The sequence below is a fragment of the Panicum virgatum genome, chromosome 4K (genome assembly GCF_016808335.1).
Source record: "Panicum virgatum strain AP13 chromosome 4K, P.virgatum_v5, whole genome shotgun sequence".
Lineage (NCBI taxonomy): Eukaryota > Viridiplantae > Streptophyta > Magnoliopsida > Poales > Poaceae > Panicum > Panicum virgatum.
This window is the reverse complement of record NC_053139.1, coordinates 46,665,872-46,685,993: the sequence shown is the minus strand read 5'-3', so window position 1 is coordinate 46,685,993 and position 20,122 is coordinate 46,665,872. Positions and strand designations below refer to the sequence as shown.

The window sequence follows — 20,122 nt, the reverse complement described above, 5'->3', positions numbered from 1 at the left end:
AGAGAAGTTCTACCTATATTGTATTTTGTCTATTTGTGTTCTTGTGCTTATGGTGAGAGGTGTGAGAGGAGAAGATCCAACCGTTGACGACGTGTTTTACACCAACTTGCAGTGCAGGCGCACGCGTGGGTGGAAGTGTAGCCGTGCGAGTCAGCGGCTGCGGTTGCTTTGCCTCGTTCCTGGGAGGAAACGTGCAACGCGTGGTGGTGTCCTCCGTTGGGCCGCCGTGGGCCAGTGTTCACCGCGTTAAACCCGAATCGAATCCGACCGGATCAACTCGATCGGCGGCGCCAAGTCACCGCACCGCCCCGGGAGCGTCTGGCTCGGAGCCTGCCAGATTGGAATGGTCGGGTCGGGTCGGGTCCTCTCCCGGGCCATGTGCTGTGGCTGCTCGTGCGTGTGCTCTACCGCCGCGGCGGCGGTTGGGTGCGTGGCTGGTGCGTCGTCATTGGCTTATCGCCAACCACGCCCAGCGCACCGACCGACGGCCACGAGGAACACCCACGGCAACTTCTCCTCCGCCGAAAGCCAAGGCCCAATGGATAATACTAGTCATAGCGTAGACTCCACTTTTCACACAAAAGCAAAAAAAAAAAACATTGGCATTTGAATTTGAGTTTGTATACCGGTTAAGCTCGTACTAATAACAAGGGAAATCCATTTCTTTTCAAAAAGAAAAGAAAAGGAAACCGCCTGGTTTTTCCTCTTTTACCCTTGCTTCGCGTCTTCTTCATCCCCAAGTCTCAACTGCACGCCTCCCCCACTCCCCATATAGGCGTCGTCGCCCCCTCGCCGTCCCCCTCGCCTTTCCCAAATTAGCGCCACCGCCCCCCGCCTGCGCCTCCTCCAATCCCGCCACCACCGCTTCCCCCGGGAACGAAGCCGGGGCCGCCCTCCCGCCCAGCCTTATTAGCCCGGGGCCCCCGGCCGCTCCCCACCGGCTCGCGCCCCGACACCCTCCGCCGCCGCCGCGTCGCGTCGGGAGGAGGAGGAGATGGCCGCCGCCGCCGTCGCCTGCAGGCGCGCCCTGCTCCTGCACGGCCAGCACCAGTGGCCGCAGCATCAGCGGTGGGCGGCCGCGCCCAGCACCGCCCGCAGCATCTCGCAGCTCGTCAAGACCAACGGCCGCCGCGCCTTCCTCGTCGACACCCTCGCCCTCGTAAGCAATGTCCCCTCCGCATCGTCCCGTTCCGATTCGATTTTCTGCAAATGCTGTGCGCCTCGTGCCGGGTTGCGCCGGAGAGGTGTTCGGCGAAATGCCTCCCTTGGGACGCTGATGTGGGTGCGCGCTCTCTCCCGCCTGCGGGATGGTCGCAGGTCAGGAAGCTGGAGTCGCAGGGCGTGCCGACCAAGCAGGCGGAGGCGATCACCTCCGCGATCACGGAGGTCCTCAACGACAGCCTCGAGAGCATCTCCGAGTCCTTCGTCTCCAAGGCCGAGATGCAGAAGGTAACGCCCCACATTGCGTGCCGGATTGTTTCTTAGGGTTTGACAGGCTGTGTGGATGGCTGGGTTAAATTGTCTTCCTGATTTGGTGGCCTTGCTTCGCTGTGTGCAGAGTGAGATGCTGCAGGAGTCCAATATCTCCAAGTTCAAGTCGCAAGTGCAGAGCTCGCAGGTATTGTTCAAAGCTAAACAGTCGGGTCACGAGAATTAGCTGTTTCTGAATTTTCATTGAAATTGATCTGGAGCTTGTATAAGTTCCACGTAAACTGCTGCCGGCTTCCCATTGAACTTTGCATACGTTTAGCATTTTTTTTGGGGGGTGAAGACACTTAGCATTGGTTTCTCTCTGGATTGTTTTAGAATGTTCCATTTGAGCATTACTGAAACGAACATACAACCCTGTTTAGAGTTGCTGTTCATTTCCATGATGGGCCCTTGTAGTTTGTGGAATTGATGGGAGAATGGGGATTATGGGTTGATATGTTCATTTGACAACCATTTATATTTCCTTTATCTGTTTTTCGAGTATGAGATTATGATGGGTTTGCTATATCTTGATCATTTTGGCAGTCTTCATTTATACTGAGTCTGGTACATTTTTGCTTGCTTGTATTAACATTTGGCCTTTTATCATGAGGTAAGATCATTACCTTGAAATTTTATTCTCGTATCACCAAGTTACATTAGTTCAAGCTTATCAGATGCACTACCTGCCTTGTATCAGTTACTGCACTCTTTCTCGAATCAGCTTACATCCATCTGAAATGCCAGTGTGGAACCTCTCCGAGCCTTCCAGTAAATATCTGATATCTAATAATCTGGGCATGCCGGGAGCAAATCTGGGGAGGAATAAACCTATCTTCCTTGTCAAAATGATTATTAGCACTCAACGCAGAAATGTATGTTTGTATTACTTGTGATTGTTTTTATTATACATTGCACCACTGTCTCTTATTTCGAACGATTAGTTTCAAATTTGTGGCCTGTTTGTTTCATAGATAGATGCTTCTTTGAACATTTTATACTTTCCTGTCGAGAAGATATTCAATTCTCATCCATTCTATTCTTATGCATTCGCAGTTTTTCCATTTGATTCTGCAATCTACTGGTTTTTTGTTTATAATGTTTTGCAAAATAATTTTGAGAAACATTTAAGATGTTGTGTTATGTTACGCCCTCCCCGTCCTCAACACTCAACAGTAGCTGATGTTTTATTGCACACTCTGAACTTCAAGAATATATTGCTGGTTGTGCTTAACTGCTCATTGGCTGGACATGATACCTAATACTCCCTCCGTTCCAAAATGTAGGTCGTTTTGACTTTTCTAGATTCATATATTTTGCTATGTATCTAGACATATGTTATATCTAGATGCATAACAAACACTATGAATCTACTAAAGCCAAAACGACCTACATTTTAGAACGGAGGGAGTATTTCATCGATCTTATCATGCAGTATATTGTTCAGATAGACTGAGACTTTTTGCGTGTGTGTTCTTGATGTCTTGTATTTAGGAGGATCATATTTTTGTGCCCATATGAAATCATTGGGAATTGCTCATGGACACCATTGTTTCAGCTATCTGTCGTGTTTGCATTGATCTATCCATTATATAATTTGTAAGACCAATCTGATACATTTTCAATAGCATTCCTACCCATAATTCTCTCTTTCAAAGTGCAGAGTTCCAGAAATCCTGTCTAGGATTTAAGGGGCCGAAGCTACATTTCTTATACTCTGGTTTATATCCATGATGCTGTTTTTTTTAATGTGATCCTAGCTTGAGATTTGGGAATAAAAAGCATTGTTGTTGTTATTGTGTGCTCTGAAGAACAAGAACAGACTGCAGTGTTTTAGCTGGACCTAGTATACAGAAACTGCATATTTCAATTCCAACTCAATTGAAACAAGTAACCTGCAAACAGGTCTCACTTTTTCTGTGCACCGTGTTCACATGGATTACAGTTCAGATGTCTTCATATTGCTGTTTGTCTCTTTACATTTTCAGTATTTGAAACTGTTGTCTTTAGTGCTTTGTTCTGTATTTTATTTCTTTGTAATGATTACAAGGACCAATCTCTTAAAAGGACCTTTTCTTTCTGCAGGAAAACCATTTCTCTTTGCTACAGCGGGAGACTGAGAAACTTCGTGGAGATATTGATAAGATGAGGAGTGAGCTGAAGTCAGTATTAGTTCAACTATTTATATCATGAATTTGAATGAGCATACTCAGTGAATGATTCATTGTGTTAAACAGGTATGAGATTGACAAGGTCACTGCAGGTCAGCGGTTGGATCTGAACCTTGAAAGAGGGTAAGATCACTTGTATCAATTCTATTCAGTTCTTTTCCTATTAGCTGCCTACCGGTTGTGCTGACCACTGAAACATTAGAATCCATACTTTCTACGAAGTTTTATATAGAACAAACAGAATATACATTATAAAGAGAGTTGTAGTGACTTTGGTCATGATTCTGTTTCCCAGGCCTTTGATTCGAGTTGCTTAGTTCTTAGTTGTCATTGTTCACCTTTGCACATGAAAAGGCATTGTGTCCTTGGTTGAGATGCTTGCAATTTTCTCTCTTAACTAGGATGCAAACCATTCATTGCTAAGCTGGTGGAAATACATTGTGAACAATGATGGATTGCTAGACTATGTAGTTGAAGTGAGAATTTTGCACCATGATCCAATCCACCCCTGCATGTGTGCTATATATAGTGTTTGATTTGCATGCGTTCTCTATGTATCAGGAAAACTCACTTATATAGAGTGTCTCCCAATAGATGACACCATTAGCTGGTGAAATCTTTGCTCTCGCACTTCCTCCCTTGAGCTGTTTTGGAAACAATCCCTAGTTTCTGATGAGTTACACTGGGCATTAATGTTGTAGTAATGCCACTGAGCAGCGATGATTGCATCTCATTAGTATAATCGCTTGCATGGTTAAAAACTACTTTATGTGCGAATATGACACCTGATTGAAACACAATTGCTCCAGGCGCATACGTGATGAACTTGCCCAGCAGAATGAGGAAACTACTGAGCTTACCACAAAGCTTGACAAGGTGAGTTGTAGTGAAGTAAGGCTGTATGTCCGTGGAATCATCTTTTTGCACCAGAGACCAATCTGATGCTTTGTTGCTATACGCAGGAAATTCACTCACTGAAGGCCCAGTTGGAGGCAGCAAAGTATGATGTCATCAAATACTGCATAGGTACCATTGTTTCGATATCAGCCGTCGGGCTCGCCGTTCTCCGCATCGTGATGTGAAGCAAGCGAATACGTTCTTTTGTTTACCCAAATTCATCGGTGGAAACCCGCTAGAAGAGGATAGGTTCTGATTCTGTTCCTAGTTTTTGGAGGGGACAAAACGTGTTCAGGGGAACTGTTGTAACACCTGGTAGGGAGATGTTGCCCAAACTTGTAAAATAGATTGCCTGTGGAAGAAATGCATCCGAAATGATTCTTTACCTGTGCACAAGTCTACCATTGTGGATTAATATGCTGGGTTCCGCTCTGCTGAAGCTCTGTCCTGTTGGATCCTTAACTTTGTTGAACCTCGTATTGTGTTCGTGGCACTCTAGTCCCAGCATAATCTTGGGCTCCATTTTCTGACCATTATATGCTCTGTGGTAGTGTTGTGTTGGATCGTTTCTGTTCTTACTATTACTTCTTTCTAGTTGCACGTGCGGTGTTCATTTTTTGCAATGGCGGGACGTGACAAAGCTACGAAGGCCTCGTTTGGCCCAACTCTGCATCTATTCTTAACGGGCCTATGATAACTAAGTTTCGATTCATCATTATAAAAAGTTGCTATATATGCTGCTCTTATCTAGTTATCTGAATGCATTTTTGTAAGGTAATACAAAAAAATCGGACTATATATTTTTCTTCGTAGTTTGCTCTTACTCTGTGATTGGCAAACCGACCAATTGCTGCCGTCGTGAAGAGGAAGAGAAAAACAAACAGTTTGGGTCTCCGTCGTTCTCAGCTTCTTCACTGAACCCACTCCCTCTGCTTATTTTTCTGCAAGCGTGCGTACGGATATGTTTGAAGAAATTTTCTCCAGGTATTAACTTTTGCAGCGGTTTACAAATATAGTTGATGCCTTGTTGTACACACCAGAACGCTACTGTGCCGACGTGCCGTGCATCCACACAAAATTGTTGCGAAATCATGGGGCTCGTTAGTGGTCGATCGTGCCCATCCTGAAGCCGGCCCGTCTCGCTAGTTCTCGTCGAGCCTGGAGATGAACGAACATGGCGTGCCGCGGTCGTGCAAGCTCGTCCGTACAGACACCGCCGGCTGGATACGCCCAGGCAGGCCCATACCCCTGACCGATAGATAGATAGATATAGATAGATAGATGCCTCTAGGAGGGCATGTGCAGGCAGCGAGTGGCCTCCAGCGACGAAAGCGACGGCGGGCGCCCTCGCGGAACACGCCGCGGACCGGCGCGCGGCCGTCCAACCCGATCCCGACGGCCCGCGCGCGCCGGCCGGTAGGCGGCGTCACGCGGCGCGGACACGGGATCGCGTCGCCATGCGTAGCGTAGACGATCCGATCCCGCCCCCAGGGCCCAGGCAGAGGCAGCAGGGCCATGCCGCCGCCGCCGCTGGTCCCCCGCGCCGCCCGGCTAGTGGGGGATGCGATGCGGGATGCCGTGGCAGGGGGGGTTCAGTTCCCTTTGGGCGTGGTCCTAGTAGCTTGCCATCGGCAGCGGCGCGGGTGAAGAGTTCAAGGCAAGGCCGGGGCGGGCCCTTTGGCGCGCCGACACGTTGGCATGGCGCCATGTGATGCCATCCTCGCCGGCCGCGAGCAGTGCCAACGCCGCCTTTTGAGGCGCGGCCATGGATAGTATGCATGTGTGCCGCATGGGTCGTACTACTCCTAGCTACTTTGCAAGTTTTAAAGAAAAAAGTAAATACGAAATGACCATCTCTGGTAAACAATACTACTTGTGATCGTTTTTATTATTACCAAAGTATTTAGTTGGGGACAGTAAATACACAATACTGTAACAACTACTTATATATGTACACTTTGTCTATCCTCAAATCATCAAGAAGCATGACAAATTAAAAATCGGAACGTCAATTATATTTCTTCCGATGCCACACGGGCGACCATACTGGATCTATCTAATCCGAATTACGCACGCACTAGCTAAGACGACTAAGCTACTAATCGTACGTACGTGCTATATAATCTCAACGTCAGGGAGTTAATGAGGCCGAGGAAAACCCATACGCGCAAGGACGATAGATGCGGTGCTGTCATCGGAATTATTCAAGAGCGGCCTCTTTTTTTTTGCGACCGTGCCTGAACACGTATTTCATTAAGAGGAAAAAGAGTTAAGTGACAACACCAGATAGGTTTCGGAGACAAGAAACCCATCCAACCCAAAAGCATACAAGTGAATCCTATTACATGGCACTTGATGAGCGACCAGGATCTACGCCCAAAAGCATTCAAGAGCGGCCTCACTAGCTGAAAAGTGAAAACGACTGCAAACCGTGGAGAAAAACTAGCTAGCTGCTACTTCATCTCATCAGCTAATTAAGATCGATCATCGTATTAATTGGGTCGCTCCATCGATCGCCAGATCTAGATGCGCGCGTTTACGGTGAATGGTCGTTCGCACGATGGATGTGTACTCCATAGTCTCCATATGCAGTCAAGCAAGCTTGATGATCGACGTGGCACCGGAAAGGCGATGAGCTTTTTCAAGTTCAGATCGATCGGTCAGGTGAAGAAGAGGAACTGAGGAAGACAGCTATCTGCCGAGCTGATCGACGATCCAGCTGATGACCGAGGTTTCACTTCATCGGCACAGGGCTAGCAGCTTTTTAAGCATGGCGCGGGAAGCCCGGCCGGCGGTGCGCCGCCGGCCGTCGATGAGCTCCTCATCGATCAAAGGATGGAGATGGACCAAGAAGCAAGATCTCTCTCGATCGATCTCCAACTCTGAACCCAATGCAAAAAGTCTTGCTTGCATTTAGGGGCAGCATCCACATTGGGCCAGCCCTAATTATGCGCCAGTCCTCCTAAAAGCTAAGCGCACGCATGCTGATCGACTTGACTTCAGCTTCTGGGCAGCTTCGAGTTTAAGATCAGGAGCAAGAAAAAAGTCGTCGCCAGGGAACAACCGAATCGCTGTGCTTGCGCGTGCTCTTGGTTGACCAGCAACAAAAATAACCGCGGATTAATAACCCAATTATTTCATAATTAGCAACAGTTCTCGGGGGCACAGATGATGGTGATTAAACACGGCACAGTGGTGGTCCATCTCTCTATCGGGGCCCGTATAAGTCTAGAACATGCATGCCGTGCATATTTTTTTTGCTCGCATGGATCATGCCCCTAAATAGTACAAGCAAGCCGTGATCCGAGGCATGCACGCATAGGGCTGGATATCAAGCCAGCTCGGCTCGTTAGTGGCTCGGCTCGTTATACAAATAAGCTAGCTCGGCTCGGCTCGGCTCGTTAGTGGCTCGAACTAGCTCATTTGGCTCGCGAGCCAGAGTATAAAAATATTTACATAGAGATGATAACCGTAAATTTGGAAAAAAAACACATTACATGCATATTTAAAGCGAAATAAATAAAATAATGTGAATTTTACAATGAAAATATAAGTATGTTATCATCCATGAACATGATCAATCATTATTCGTTGATAGTTTCCACTAATTCATACAATATTTATTATTTATCTTGACTCGTTATGGCTCGCGAGCAGCTCGCAAGCCAGCTCGAGCTGGCTCATTATAAAGCGAGCTGGTTTGTTATAAAACGAGCTGGCTCATTATAAAACGAGTCGAGCTCAAGCCGAGCTACTAAAGAGCGAGTCGAGCGAGCTAGCGAGTTCGCACTGACCTCCTTAGGCCCCACCGCCCCAGTTTACACTGTGCGTAGAGACAGATTTCCAGTACTGAAAGCAAAGCAAAAACCCAATCTGCCCACGTGCAATGTACCAATTACCCTCAAGACCTAGGTGCAGCCACTGCACCACTGGGAATTTTTACTGACTCTTTTGCTTTCATCAATAATGGTTTGGTTAAACGTTTAGGGCAGATTGGGTTTTTGCTTGCTTTCAGTACTGGAAATCTGTCTCTACGCACAGTGTTAACACGGCACAGTGGTGGTCCATCCGTCTTGTGGCAAGGTTCATTTTTCATTCTACTGTACCTTGCACTCAGCAGGCCTATCCGTCTTGTGGCAAGGTTCATTGTTCACTTGTGGCACCTTTTGCACAAGAATGAAAAGTATATTTTTTAATATATATATATATTGTCTATTTAACACACAGGTGTTGAATATAATTCAACGCTCCGGCGGCGCTGACCCTACTCCGGCGAGTAAAATTCGTAACCCACGACACCCAATATTTACTACCCACTAGTGCACACCGCATTCAACACTATTAAAAACAAACACCGTGAACATCCAGCAAATGCAAACAATTTAAGGTCCAAATACTAGCTTTTACGGTGGCGTGGTGGGAGTGGTTTATGGATAAAATTTACCTGTTTAAAATTTCCGAAAATCACGCCATTGATTGCTACGCCTTCTCCTCCCCAAATCTAATCCCCGGCCCGGCTCCTACCCATTCGCCCACCGCCCAGGCGATTCCGCACGGAACCGCCAGTGGGGTTCGACGCCAGACCACCACACCGCCAGACATCCCCTACGCGGTGCCTCACCCGCCATCCCTGTCTCGCCGGTGGCGGCTTCTCGCACGCCCCCACCCCGCGAATCCCTTCCCTAGTCCGGCCTCGTCAATTAATTTGCTAATGTTTCATGTTTCTGCTCATCTCTAATATGTTAGCGTGGATTTGCGTTGAGACCGGCAGCACGGTGGTGTCTAGCGGTGGAGCCCCTGAGCGGCCGTAGGCGGCGGCCACAGCTCTAGTTCCCTCCCCATCAGCGGCATTGTTGACCAGGATCCCCGGCGGCTAAAGCGAGATCCTTCTGTTGCTGTCCTGCTGTAAGCATCTAGGCCCTCAAGGTATGTTTCGGTGATTAATGACAACCATTATTGTGACTAATGAGTTTGTGCAGCTTAATAGATCATTATCGCTCATTTGGTCATATGTCAAAAGAGGCCCCTCAATTTCATTATTCAAAAAGGCGATCTCGGTATTCAACTCAATTATATGTCAAGACTAAGGATCTTTCTAGTCCTAAGTGTCATAAGGTTGAGAAGGACACTTAGGTTAGTATAGGTTTTATAGTTTTGTAGTGATCGCACTATTAAGAGGGGTTAAGGCCAAGTAACTTGAGCATGGACATGGTCAATCAAAAATGGATGCACACTATGGTCACTCAGGTTTTCAGAAGTTCAAATAAGTGGTTCTCAACTTATATCTCAAGAATATTTGGATTTCATTCGAGACTCAAATCAGAAAAGGCAAAATCAGGAAAAAGTCTATACACCGGTTTAACCGACGACTCCAATTTTCTATACGTCGGTTAAACGAAGTCAGAAGAGTCTGGACAAGTCAATACACCGGTTAAACCGACGCGTTTGAATTGAACGTCGGTGCATTAGTCCAGAGTTGGTTTTTCCAGGGTGTTTTAAGGTTCTATACACCGGTTAAACCGACGATGTTTGAATTGAGACGTCGGTGCAATTGACCTGTGAGATGGTTTTTCCAGGAATTTCTAAAGTTGTACTCACCGGTTAAACCGACGATGGTTTTGAGTTAACGTCGGTGCAGTTGTCCAGAGACTTGGTTTTTCAGTTGATCAGAAGACAACTACACTTACCGGTTAAACCGATGATACGTCGGTTAATCTACCCAAGTTGTAACGGCTAGTTTTCAGAAGGGGCAGTTTACATTCATCGGTTAAACCGACGCTGACTATTGGAGGTACGTCGGATTAACCGGCGCTACGCAGTTTTCTGGCAGCTTTTCTCCAACGGCTCTATTCGTGTGAGCTGCCTATATATACCCCTCCAATGGGTCATTTTGCTACTCTTGACACCAGGGAACATCCAAACACTCATACTATAGTCAAGAGCCACCTTGAGCTTCATCTTTCACATACTTGTTCATCCAATCAATCAAGAAGCAAGATTAAGGACTTGAGTAGAGAGAAGCTTGTGTGCATCCGTTCTTGGTGATCGGTTCTTGCTCAAGTGAAGGCCCTAGCTTGTTACTCTTGGTGATTGGAATCACCTAGGCGATCTTGGTGATCGAGGTGTTTCTCGCGGAGCTTGCCAAGGATTGTGGAAGCCCGGAGAAGAAGATTGTACATGGCTTGAGCTCCACCACGCCGGGATGGTGAACGGAGACTCTTAGTGAGCGCCCAAGTCTCGGTGACATGGGAGGTGACAAGAATCTTAGTGAGTGTCACAACGTGGATTAGGGGTGTGTGCCAACACATCGACACCACGAGAAAAAATCCGGTTGTCTCTTGGACTCTCTCTCTTTTCAAGCTCTTACTTTCATGCAATCTTTCATGTGCTTGACCTTAGAGATCATAGCTTAGCTCTACCTTGCTTAGTTTCATATCTTTGTTAGCTTGTGTAGCTTGCTTTGTTTAGCCGGTTGGTGAATTGAGCCTTACTAGCATTGCATAGGTTAAGGTTGTTTTATCTATCTTAGAATTTTGAAAAAGGCTCAATTCACCCCCCCTCTTGGTCCATCGATCCTTACAATTGGTATCAAAGCCTCGTTGCTCATTTGGATCATTAGGTTTCACCGCCTAGAGCTATGGCCAAGATGGGTGGTTTGCCTCCTCACTTCGAGGGCAAGAACTTTGCTTATTGGAAAGTTCGCATGGCCGCATACCTTGATGCGATTGCCCCCGAAGTGTGGTTGGCAACTAAGACCGGGTTCACCGGAACTCCCACCACCGAACAACTAAAGTGGAATGCTAAGGCTAGAAATGCAATTTTCGAAGCCATTAGTGAGGAAGTCTTTGCTATAGTAAATGGCATGGACTTAGCAAGTGATATATGGAAAGAGCTAATTGAAATTCATGAAGGCTCCACAAAAGTCCGTGAATAAAAATATCACTTGTTTAGAGCAAAGTATGATTCTTTTAAGATGCTTGCTCATGAAAATTGCAATGATATGTATTCTTGCTTGAATGTCATTGTCAAGTACATTAATGCTCTTGAAGTTTCTAAAATTGACAGTGTCTCCATCAACCGCAAAATTCTCATGCTCCTTCCGAAGCCCAAGTATAACATTATCAATGCTATGCTTCAAAAGGAGAATCTTGATGCAATGGAAGTGGGAGAGCTTGTGGGCGAAATTCGCGCTCATGAAATGGGTATCCTTGGTATGTCCGAAGAGCCAACAACAAGCAAGTCAATTGCTCTCAAAACCAAGGCCAACAAGGACCGCAAACTCAAGGTGGTAAAGCAAGAATATAGCTCAAGCAATGAAGAAGAAGAGCATCATGAGAGCTCATCCGATGATGAAGAAGATGGGGAACTTGCTCTCATGATGAGAAAGTTCACACGCTTGAGCGACAAGATAAACAAGAAGGGTTACAACTTTGACCCCAAAAGAAGGATGTTCCGGCCTAGGGAAGATGTCAAGTACAAAACATGCTACAATTGTGGAGAAAACGGCCACATCTCTCCCGATTGCCCCAAGCCGGACAAGAGAAAGAAGGACAACAAAGGCAAACATCGCCATGATTCAAGCGATGATGAAGAGGATGAGAAGAAGAACAAGAACAAGAAGGTTGGGAAGAAGAAGAGCCATGACAAGAAGACCAAGCTCTTCCCAAAGAAGAAAGGGCACACCAAGAGAAGCTTCTTGGTGGAAAAACGAGAATGGGTGACCGATGTCTCATCAAGCGAAGATTCAAGTGATGAAGAAGATATCGTCACCATCGCCCTCACAAATGAAGAACCACCACTACCTCCGCCTCCAATGTGCCTCATGGCCAAAAGTAACTCTAAGGTATGTGAGAGTGAAGATGATAGTGATGATGAGCTTGACCCTAATGAGTTTGCTAACCTCATTAATGAGTATACATCCGTCATCAAGAGGGAAAAGGGCAAAGTCAAGGTTCTTGAGAGCACTCGTGCCAAGTTAGAGCTTGCCCACTCCGATTTGCTTGGTAAGTACAATGACTTGCTCAAAAAGCACAATGAGTCACTTGTACTTGCTAAGCAAGTTGAAGAGAGCCACAAAAATCTTAAACAAGAGCATAGGGAGTTGGCTCACAAGTATCAAGAACTTGAATTTGCCTATGAAGCAGTTGACCCAAGTCTTGAGAACTTTGCTCATAAAACTATTGAGAAGGTCAATGCTTCTACTTCATGTGATGACCTACTCATTAATGCAAATACTACTAATGCTTTGCCCGAGCTTGCACCTTCTAGGGAAAAGGAATTGATGGATCAAGTGGCAAGCCTCAAGAGTAGTGTGGAGAAGCTCTCAAGAGGAGAATACATCCACAAGGAGATTCTCTTCAACAATGCCCGTGACTATGGCAAGAGAGGTCTTGGTTTTTTTCCGGAGCCAAACATAGCTACTACTCCTTCTCCGGAGATCAAGATTAGCTTCATCAAGGAAGTTGGTTCATATTGCCAACATTGCCAAGTCACCGGGCACCACACTAGGGAGTGCACTTTACCATCACGTCCTCTTCCTAATTTACCCAAGAATTACTCATCAATGTTTCAAAATAACCATTTTCTCTTGAGTAAAGTGAAGGGCAAGGTGAAGGCCAAATTCATTGGCAAACTCACTAAGGAGTCAAAGAAGAAGCTCCCCAAGCAACTTTGGGTCCCAAAAGCTCTTGTCACACATGTGCAAGGCCCAAAACTTGTTTGGGTTCCTAAAACTCAAAAGTGAAATCTCATGTGTCTAGGTGAACTACAAAGCCGGTGGAAAACATTGGGTACTTGATAGCGGTTGCTCTCAACACATGACCGGCAATGATAGCATGTTCACCACTCTTGAAGACCCCGGCGATCATGAACATGTCACCTATGGTGATAATTCAAGGGGAAAAGTTTTAGGTTTGGGTAGAATAGTAATTTCTAAAGATTTATCTATTTCTAATGTCTTGTTTGTAGAAGCACTTAGTTTTAATCTCATTTCTATTGCTCAATTGTGTGATCTTGGACTAACGTGTACCTTTGACAAGAATGGTGTTGTAGTAACTCATGAAAAAGACAAGTCATTGGTATTCACGGGGTTTAGGCATGGCAACATTTACTTGGTGGATTTCTCTTCAAAGCAAACAAGCACCATGACATGCCTCTTCACCAAGTCTTCTCTTGGGTAGCTTTGGCATAGAAGAATTGCTCATATCGGCATGAGCAACCTCAAGAAAGCCCACAAGAGAGGGATGATCACCGGCTTGAAGGACGTTACCTTTGACAAGAACAAATTATGCAAAGCATGTCAAGCTGGGAAGCAAGTTGCAACACATCATCATATCAAGACGATGTTGTCTACCTCCAAGCCGCTCGAGCTACTTCACATGGATCTCTTTGGTCCAACTACATACAAGAGCATTGGTGGTAACTCTATTGCCTAGTAATCGTTGATGATTTTTCACGTTACACTTGGGTCATGTTTCTAGGCGATAAGGGTGAAACCCCGAAAATCTTCAAGACTTTTGCAAGAAGAGCTCAAAGGGAGTACAACTCCCCAATAGTGAAGATCCGGAGTGACAACGGCACCGAATTCAAGAATATGAAGATTGAAGAATGGTGCGATGAAGAGGGCATCAAGCATGAGTTCTCCGCCACCTACACGCCTCAACAAAATGGAGTTGTAGAAAGAAAGAACAAGACACTCATCACCCTAGCAAGAGCAATGTTGGATGATTATGGCACGTCCGAGAAGTTTTGGGCGGAAGCAATCAACACGGCGTGTCATGCATCCAACCGAGTGTATCCTCACCGACTCCTCAAGAAAACTCCATATGAGCTCATCACCGGGAGGAAACCAAATATATCCTACTTTCGAGTCTTTGGTTGCAAATGCTTCATCTATAAGAAGAAAAGGCTCGGTAAGTTTGAGAGTAGATGTGATGAGGGTTTCTTTCTTGGTTATGCATCAAACTCCAAAGCATATAGAGTATTCAATCAAACCTCCGGGTTAGTTGAAGAAACATGTGATGTGGAGTTTGATGAATCTAATGGCTCCCAAGAGGAGGTTGTTGGCTATGAAAATGTAGGTGATGAGGAGATTGACGAAGCTTTGAAGAAAATGTCCATTGGGGATATCAAGCCGGAAGAGGTGCACGAAGGCAATGATCAAGGGGGAGGACCTTCCTCATCTACACCAAGCACCTCCATGGCACCCCAAGTGGATGAAGATCAAGATAAAGATGATACACAACCTCAAGAAGATGTGCCAACACCAACACCCCAAGTCCAAGAACAAGAGGAGCAAAGTATTCCACCACAAGCGCAAGTCACCCATGATCCACCCCAACAAGCATCCACGCAAACACCGCTAGTGAAGCATGGTCGCATCTCCAAGGATCATCCAATTGGTCAAATCATTGGTAGTCCTTCCAAGGGAGTAAGAACTCGATCCAAGCATGGTTCATTTTGCGAACATCACTCGTTTGTTTCTTGTATTGAACCCACTAGCATAGAGGAAGCGCTTGAGGACTCGGATTGGGTGATGGCCATGCAAGAAGAATTAAACAACTTCACCCGCAATGAAGTTTGGGTCCTCGAAGCTCCTCCGAAAGACAAGAACATAATCGGCACCAAGTGGGTCTTTCGAAACAAGCAAGATGAACATGGGGTGTTAATACGCAACAAAGCAAGACTTGTGGCAAAAGGGTTTTCTCAAGTCGAAGGTTTGGATTTTGGTGAAACTTTTGCTCCGGTCGCAAGACTTGAAGCTATCCGCATCCTTCTTGCTTACTCTTCACATCACGACATTAAGTTGTACCAAATGGATGTGAAAAGTGCATTCTTAAATGATGTTATTAACGAACTTGTTTATGTTGAGCAACCTCCCGGGTTTGAAGATCCGAGGAATCCTAATCATGTTTATAGGTTGCACAAGGCACTCTATGGACTCAAACAAGCTCCAAGGGCTTGGTATGAGAGGCTTCGTGACTTCCTAATCATGCAAGGCTTCAAGATCGGGAGGGTGGACACCACTTTGTTCACAAAAGACGTCAACGGGGATCTTTTCATTTGTCAAATTTATGTTGACGATATTATCTTTGGCTCAACTAATGATTTACTAAGCCATGAGTTTGCTACCATGATGTCTAGGGAATTCGAGATGTTCATGATTGGCGAATTGACCTTCTTCCTTGGTTTTCAAGTCAAACAAATGAAGGAAGGGACATTCATCCATCAAGAAAAGTATACTAAAGATATCTTGAAGAAGTTCAAGATGGATGAGTGCAAGCCAATCAAGACACCCATGGCAACCAATGGGCATCTCGACTTGGATGTGGACGGTAAACCGGTTGATCAATCCCTCTATCGTTCTATGATAGGGTCTTTGCTTTACCTTACCGCATCTAGGCCCGATATAATGTTTAGTGTGTGCTTGTGTGCCCGCTTTCAAGCTAACCCAAAGGAATCACACCTTTCGGCTGTGAATAGAATCCTTCGGTATCTCAAGCACACCCCTAGCATAGGCTTGTGGTATCCCAAAGGCGCTAGCTTAGATCTCTTGGGATACTCGGATTCGGATTTTGCCGGAAGCCGTGTGGATCGCAAGAGTACCTCCGGGGGTTGCCACTTGCTTGGGCGTTCTCTAGTTTCTTGGTCAAGTAAGAAGCAAAATTCTGTGGCTTTGTCCACCGCGGAAGCGGAATATATAGCGGCCGGTGCATGTTGTGCCCAAATCCTATATATGAAGCAAACCCTTTTGGACTTTGGTGTGAAACTAGATAGGATACCACTCCTTTGTGACAATGAAGGTGCCGTAAAAATTTCCAAGAATCCGGTTCAACACTCTCGCACAAAGCACATTGATATTCTCCATCACTTCTTACATGATCACGAAGCCAAGGGGGACATTTCCCTTCAAGGTGTGACATCCGAGGAGCAATTGGCGGATATATTCACAAAACCATTAGACGAGAGTACTTTTGTAAGGCTAAGGAATGAGCTTAATGTGTTAGATGCGGCAAACGTCATGTAAGTTGCCATGTCATATAGAAAAATGCATACATATAGGACACTTGTCTAACCATGGTAAGATAGTGATGAGCAAGAGTTTAGCTAGAGGTGGTGGTCCACTTGTTTTTCTCTAGGCTTGTAGAAAGGCTCATCATGAAGAAGCTTCCCGTGGGTTCAAACTTGACAAGTAGATCTTAATTTCTTGTTATGCATTTCTTGTCATATAGATGTGCACTTCATGTTTACTTTACTTTCGCTTTTGGTTGTAGTTTGCATTATCATTGCATGCGTAAGAGTCACAAAGGAGATCACTTGATGAAAATGAGACTTGTTTCATATACAAGATCTTAATTCATGAAAAGTGAAAAGAGCAAAGTGTTAGGTGCGTTATTGCCTAGTGAGTCATGTCATAATGAGTTTGAAGCTCTCTATCTTCAATATTCCTATGACATGGCTCATACATTTTATTTGGCGCTTTGTCTCTCTTGCGGCTTTTTCTTGTGTTCAAAAAGAAAACTATTTAAGCTAGTGTGCTATCCTATTTATTTTGAGGGGTAAAGTCGCCTATGCAAGTCCATTAACTTGAGTTTATTTGAATCTTATAAGTTTATTGGACTTAGCATAGAAGAGTGAGCTGAGTGAGGGGTTTTTGGCTTCACCGGTTAAACCGACGCTCAACGGATCTATACCCATCGGTTTAACCGGCGTTACTAAGTTGTGTGTCAGCTCAGTCAGTCTCAGGCGTTCAACCGCCGTATACAAAAGTGACAGCATCGGATCAACCGGTGAACATAACACAGTTTTGACCAGTCAATCAACCGGTGTTAGCAGCAATCAACCGGCGAGTTCAAAATGCTAATCGTCGGTTCAACCGGCGTTCAGATGGATTTCTGCAGAAGTCTCGGGTGAACTGCACCGATGCAATCAACCGGCGCTCTAAACCTAGGCATCGGTTTAACCGGCGTTAAGGAAATTTGCGGGGCCCGCCTGTCATATATGAGTCTTGCTCGAGCCGTCGCCTCTGTTCCTTCCTCTGTTTCACCCGCGTTCTTTCTTCTCGCCGCCGCCGCCCCGCTCCCGCACCCGACTCGCTCGCGCCGCCGCCGTTCCACCTCGCCGCCGCCGTACGCCGCCACTGCAAGCCTTCGCCGCCGCAGTACGCCGTCCTCGCACGCCCGCGCGCGCCGCCCTGTGCCGCCCGCGCGCCTTCTGAGCCGCCTCGCGCGCACAACCGCCACCGCGCCACTTCGCCGCCGCCTGCGCCCCGCCATTGCCGCCTCCAACGCGCAGCTCCATCTCTCCGCACCCAAGACAAGCAAACCAAGCCACATCGCCCACACAGCGTGAGTTCGCCGCACGCGAAACCCTACTCGCGCATCCACGCCTCGCACGCCAAGTGTTCGGTGTTTTGCCCGAACCATCACGCTCGCCCTAGCTCGCAGCGCCGCATCCTTGTCGCTCCCAGTTGTCGAGATGGGTCGTGAGAAGAGGAAGGGGAAGGAGGTTGTGGTCGAGAAGCCCGCTCGCAAGCGGACTCGTGCAGAGAGAGAGGCTGAGAGGGCCGAGATGGTGGCCAAGGCCGCCGAGGAGCAGGCGTCAGGCCGTGCTCGCCCGTTCGCGATCAGGGATCCGCCAGCCAGGGGCAGAGCCAGAGGCCGAGGTATGGGCCGTGTCAGAGGTGCCAGGGCCACCAGAGCCACGACAGAGGCAGCAGCAGCAGAGTCAGATCAGTCAGATACAGCTGCAGATTCAGATTCAGAGGCAGAGCAGTCTGAGCAGTCTCAGGGGCAGAGCACACACGAGTCACTGACTCTACGACGGTCAGGCCGCACACGGCAGACATCCCCAGCAGCAGAGACTTCGCCAGCGACCGAGCGTCGCACTGGACCGAGGACGCGAGGAGGTCACCAGCCACAGGAGCCTCGCAGGTCCGCAGCAGCAGCAGCAGCTCGTAGAGCCGAGGCCCTAGAGGCCGAGCACGCAGTGTTCCGTATGGACACTGTTGTGCGTCTGGAGCCAGGTGTGCTGCTCCAGAACTTGACCAAGGCCAATGCGGCGAAGGTCAAGAGGCTCAGGTGGAGTGTTCAGGAGGAGGACTGGTTCCCCGTGACCCGTGACAGCCGGGTCGACCGTAGGTTATGGACGCTTCTTCAGGCCAGTTTCTACGAGACCTACCAGAGGCGGGGCCACAGGATCTTCCCGCACAGAGTGCTTGACTGGGTGTCACTGAGGACAGCCGCAGGGGGAGCAGACGTCAGAGAGCACTTCGCTCACTTCAGGGGCCTGCCCAGGTTACTCCAGACTGAGCAGAACAGATATATCAAGGACTGGGTCAGAGTCTTCTATGCCACGGCCTGGATTGCTCCCGAGCGTCGAGCAGTACACTTTGTTTTTGGAGACCAGGTCTTTGGTTTGTCGAGAGCGACGATAGCAGGGATACTTGGAGTTGACCTGGTTAACGTATCCTTGCATGAGATGGTTTACGGAGATGCAGATCCACCGCGCAGAGCCATGATTGGCGGGATTGCACCTTCTCACGAGGCGATCTCTCAGTGTTTCCGCCAGCCGTTCCCTGCCTCCTACGCCAGAGTTCCCAGCCTGCTGACCCCAGAGGCATACGCAGTACACATGGCACTCCGGAGGACTTTGCTACCGAGGAGTGGCTACCCAGAGGGGTTTACAGGACAGCAGCAGCTCCTGCTTCTACACATCCTCACTCACGAGCCGTTTGATAAGTTGACTTCATCTTGGCTGAGATCGAGGATGTTATCACTGACGGGATGGGTGTTGTGCGTTAGTTTCCGTATGCTCACTTGATCAGCTATATCTGTTCTATGATCGTGCCAGCTGAGTCACCCGTCAGTGCAGTCTACCGTCAGGACGAGGCTCCCCGGTTCCCAGTTTACCGACCGACAGCATCACAGGACCGGCGGAGGGGCAGACAGGCAGAGAGAGCTGCCATGGCATAGTTGTCGCCTGAGGCACAGGCCTGAGTGGCACAGGAGGACGAGGCACTATTAGCCGCCGAGGCACAGCTTCCCGGAGGAGAGGATGAGATACACTGGTCTGAGCTTGAGTCAGACTCCTCCGAGGACGTGGAGTACTTCCCTGCAGCAGCCCCAGCTAGTCACGACCACGAGGCAGGGGGGTCCAGAGAGCCAGCCCCAGAGTCAGCCGCTGCTGCTACAGTCTCTGAGTCCCAGGTGTCTCAGCCGTCCGAGCTCACCGCACTTCTACAGCAGCTCGTGACTCAGCAGAGAGAGGACCGGCTTGCACAGGAGGAGGCCAGGAGAGCCCATGAGTCTCAGCTTGCTGCTATACAGAGGGAGGCCGCCCGAGAGCGGGCTGCGACCGAGGAGCGTTTTGTCGGGCTTATTGACAGAGTCTCTCAGAGGACAGACGCTCAGTTCCAGCAGATGCAGCAGGGGATGATGGCGATGTTAGGGATGATCTCACAGCTTTACTCTCACACCGGACTCGCCCCGCAGCAGCCAGGACAGCCAGGCCTTCAGGGTGTTGGAGCACCTCAGCTTGCCGTTACACCAGCTCCAGCCCCTACTGCAGCTCCTAGTACCTCAGCG

The 20,122-nt window shown here is 47.7% G+C and overlaps 1 protein-coding gene across 1 annotated transcript; it reads left to right on the top strand.

Annotated features, from left to right (window-relative positions):
- The first annotated feature begins 743 nt into the window (after nucleotides 1-743).
- On the top strand, nucleotides 744-5,000 carry LOC120704473 (protein FMP32, mitochondrial-like). Its single transcript, XM_039988870.1, has 7 exons — nucleotides 744-1,159; nucleotides 1,318-1,449; nucleotides 1,559-1,618; nucleotides 3,556-3,632; nucleotides 3,708-3,764; nucleotides 4,451-4,517; nucleotides 4,604-5,000. Exons 1-7 carry the CDS (start codon nucleotides 995-997, stop codon nucleotides 4,721-4,723), a joined length of 678 nt encoding a protein of 225 aa, XP_039844804.1. The 5' UTR covers nucleotides 744-994; the 3' UTR covers nucleotides 4,724-5,000.
- The last annotated feature ends 15,122 nt before the right edge of the window (nucleotides 5,001-20,122 follow it).

Bases quoted from the DNA above. Each gene is read 5' to 3' on its own strand.
- LOC120704473 (XM_039988870.1), top strand. From the start codon at position 995: ATGGCCGCCGCCGCCGTCGCCTGCAGGCGCGCCCTGCTCCTGCACGGC. The intron at 1,619-3,555 runs GTATTGTTCAAA...TTCTTTCTGCAG, and splicing joins CGCAAGTGCAGAGCTCGCAG to GAAAACCATTTCTCTTTGCT. The intron at 3,633-3,707 runs GTCAGTATTAGT...TGTGTTAAACAG, and splicing joins AAGATGAGGAGTGAGCTGAA to GTATGAGATTGACAAGGTCA.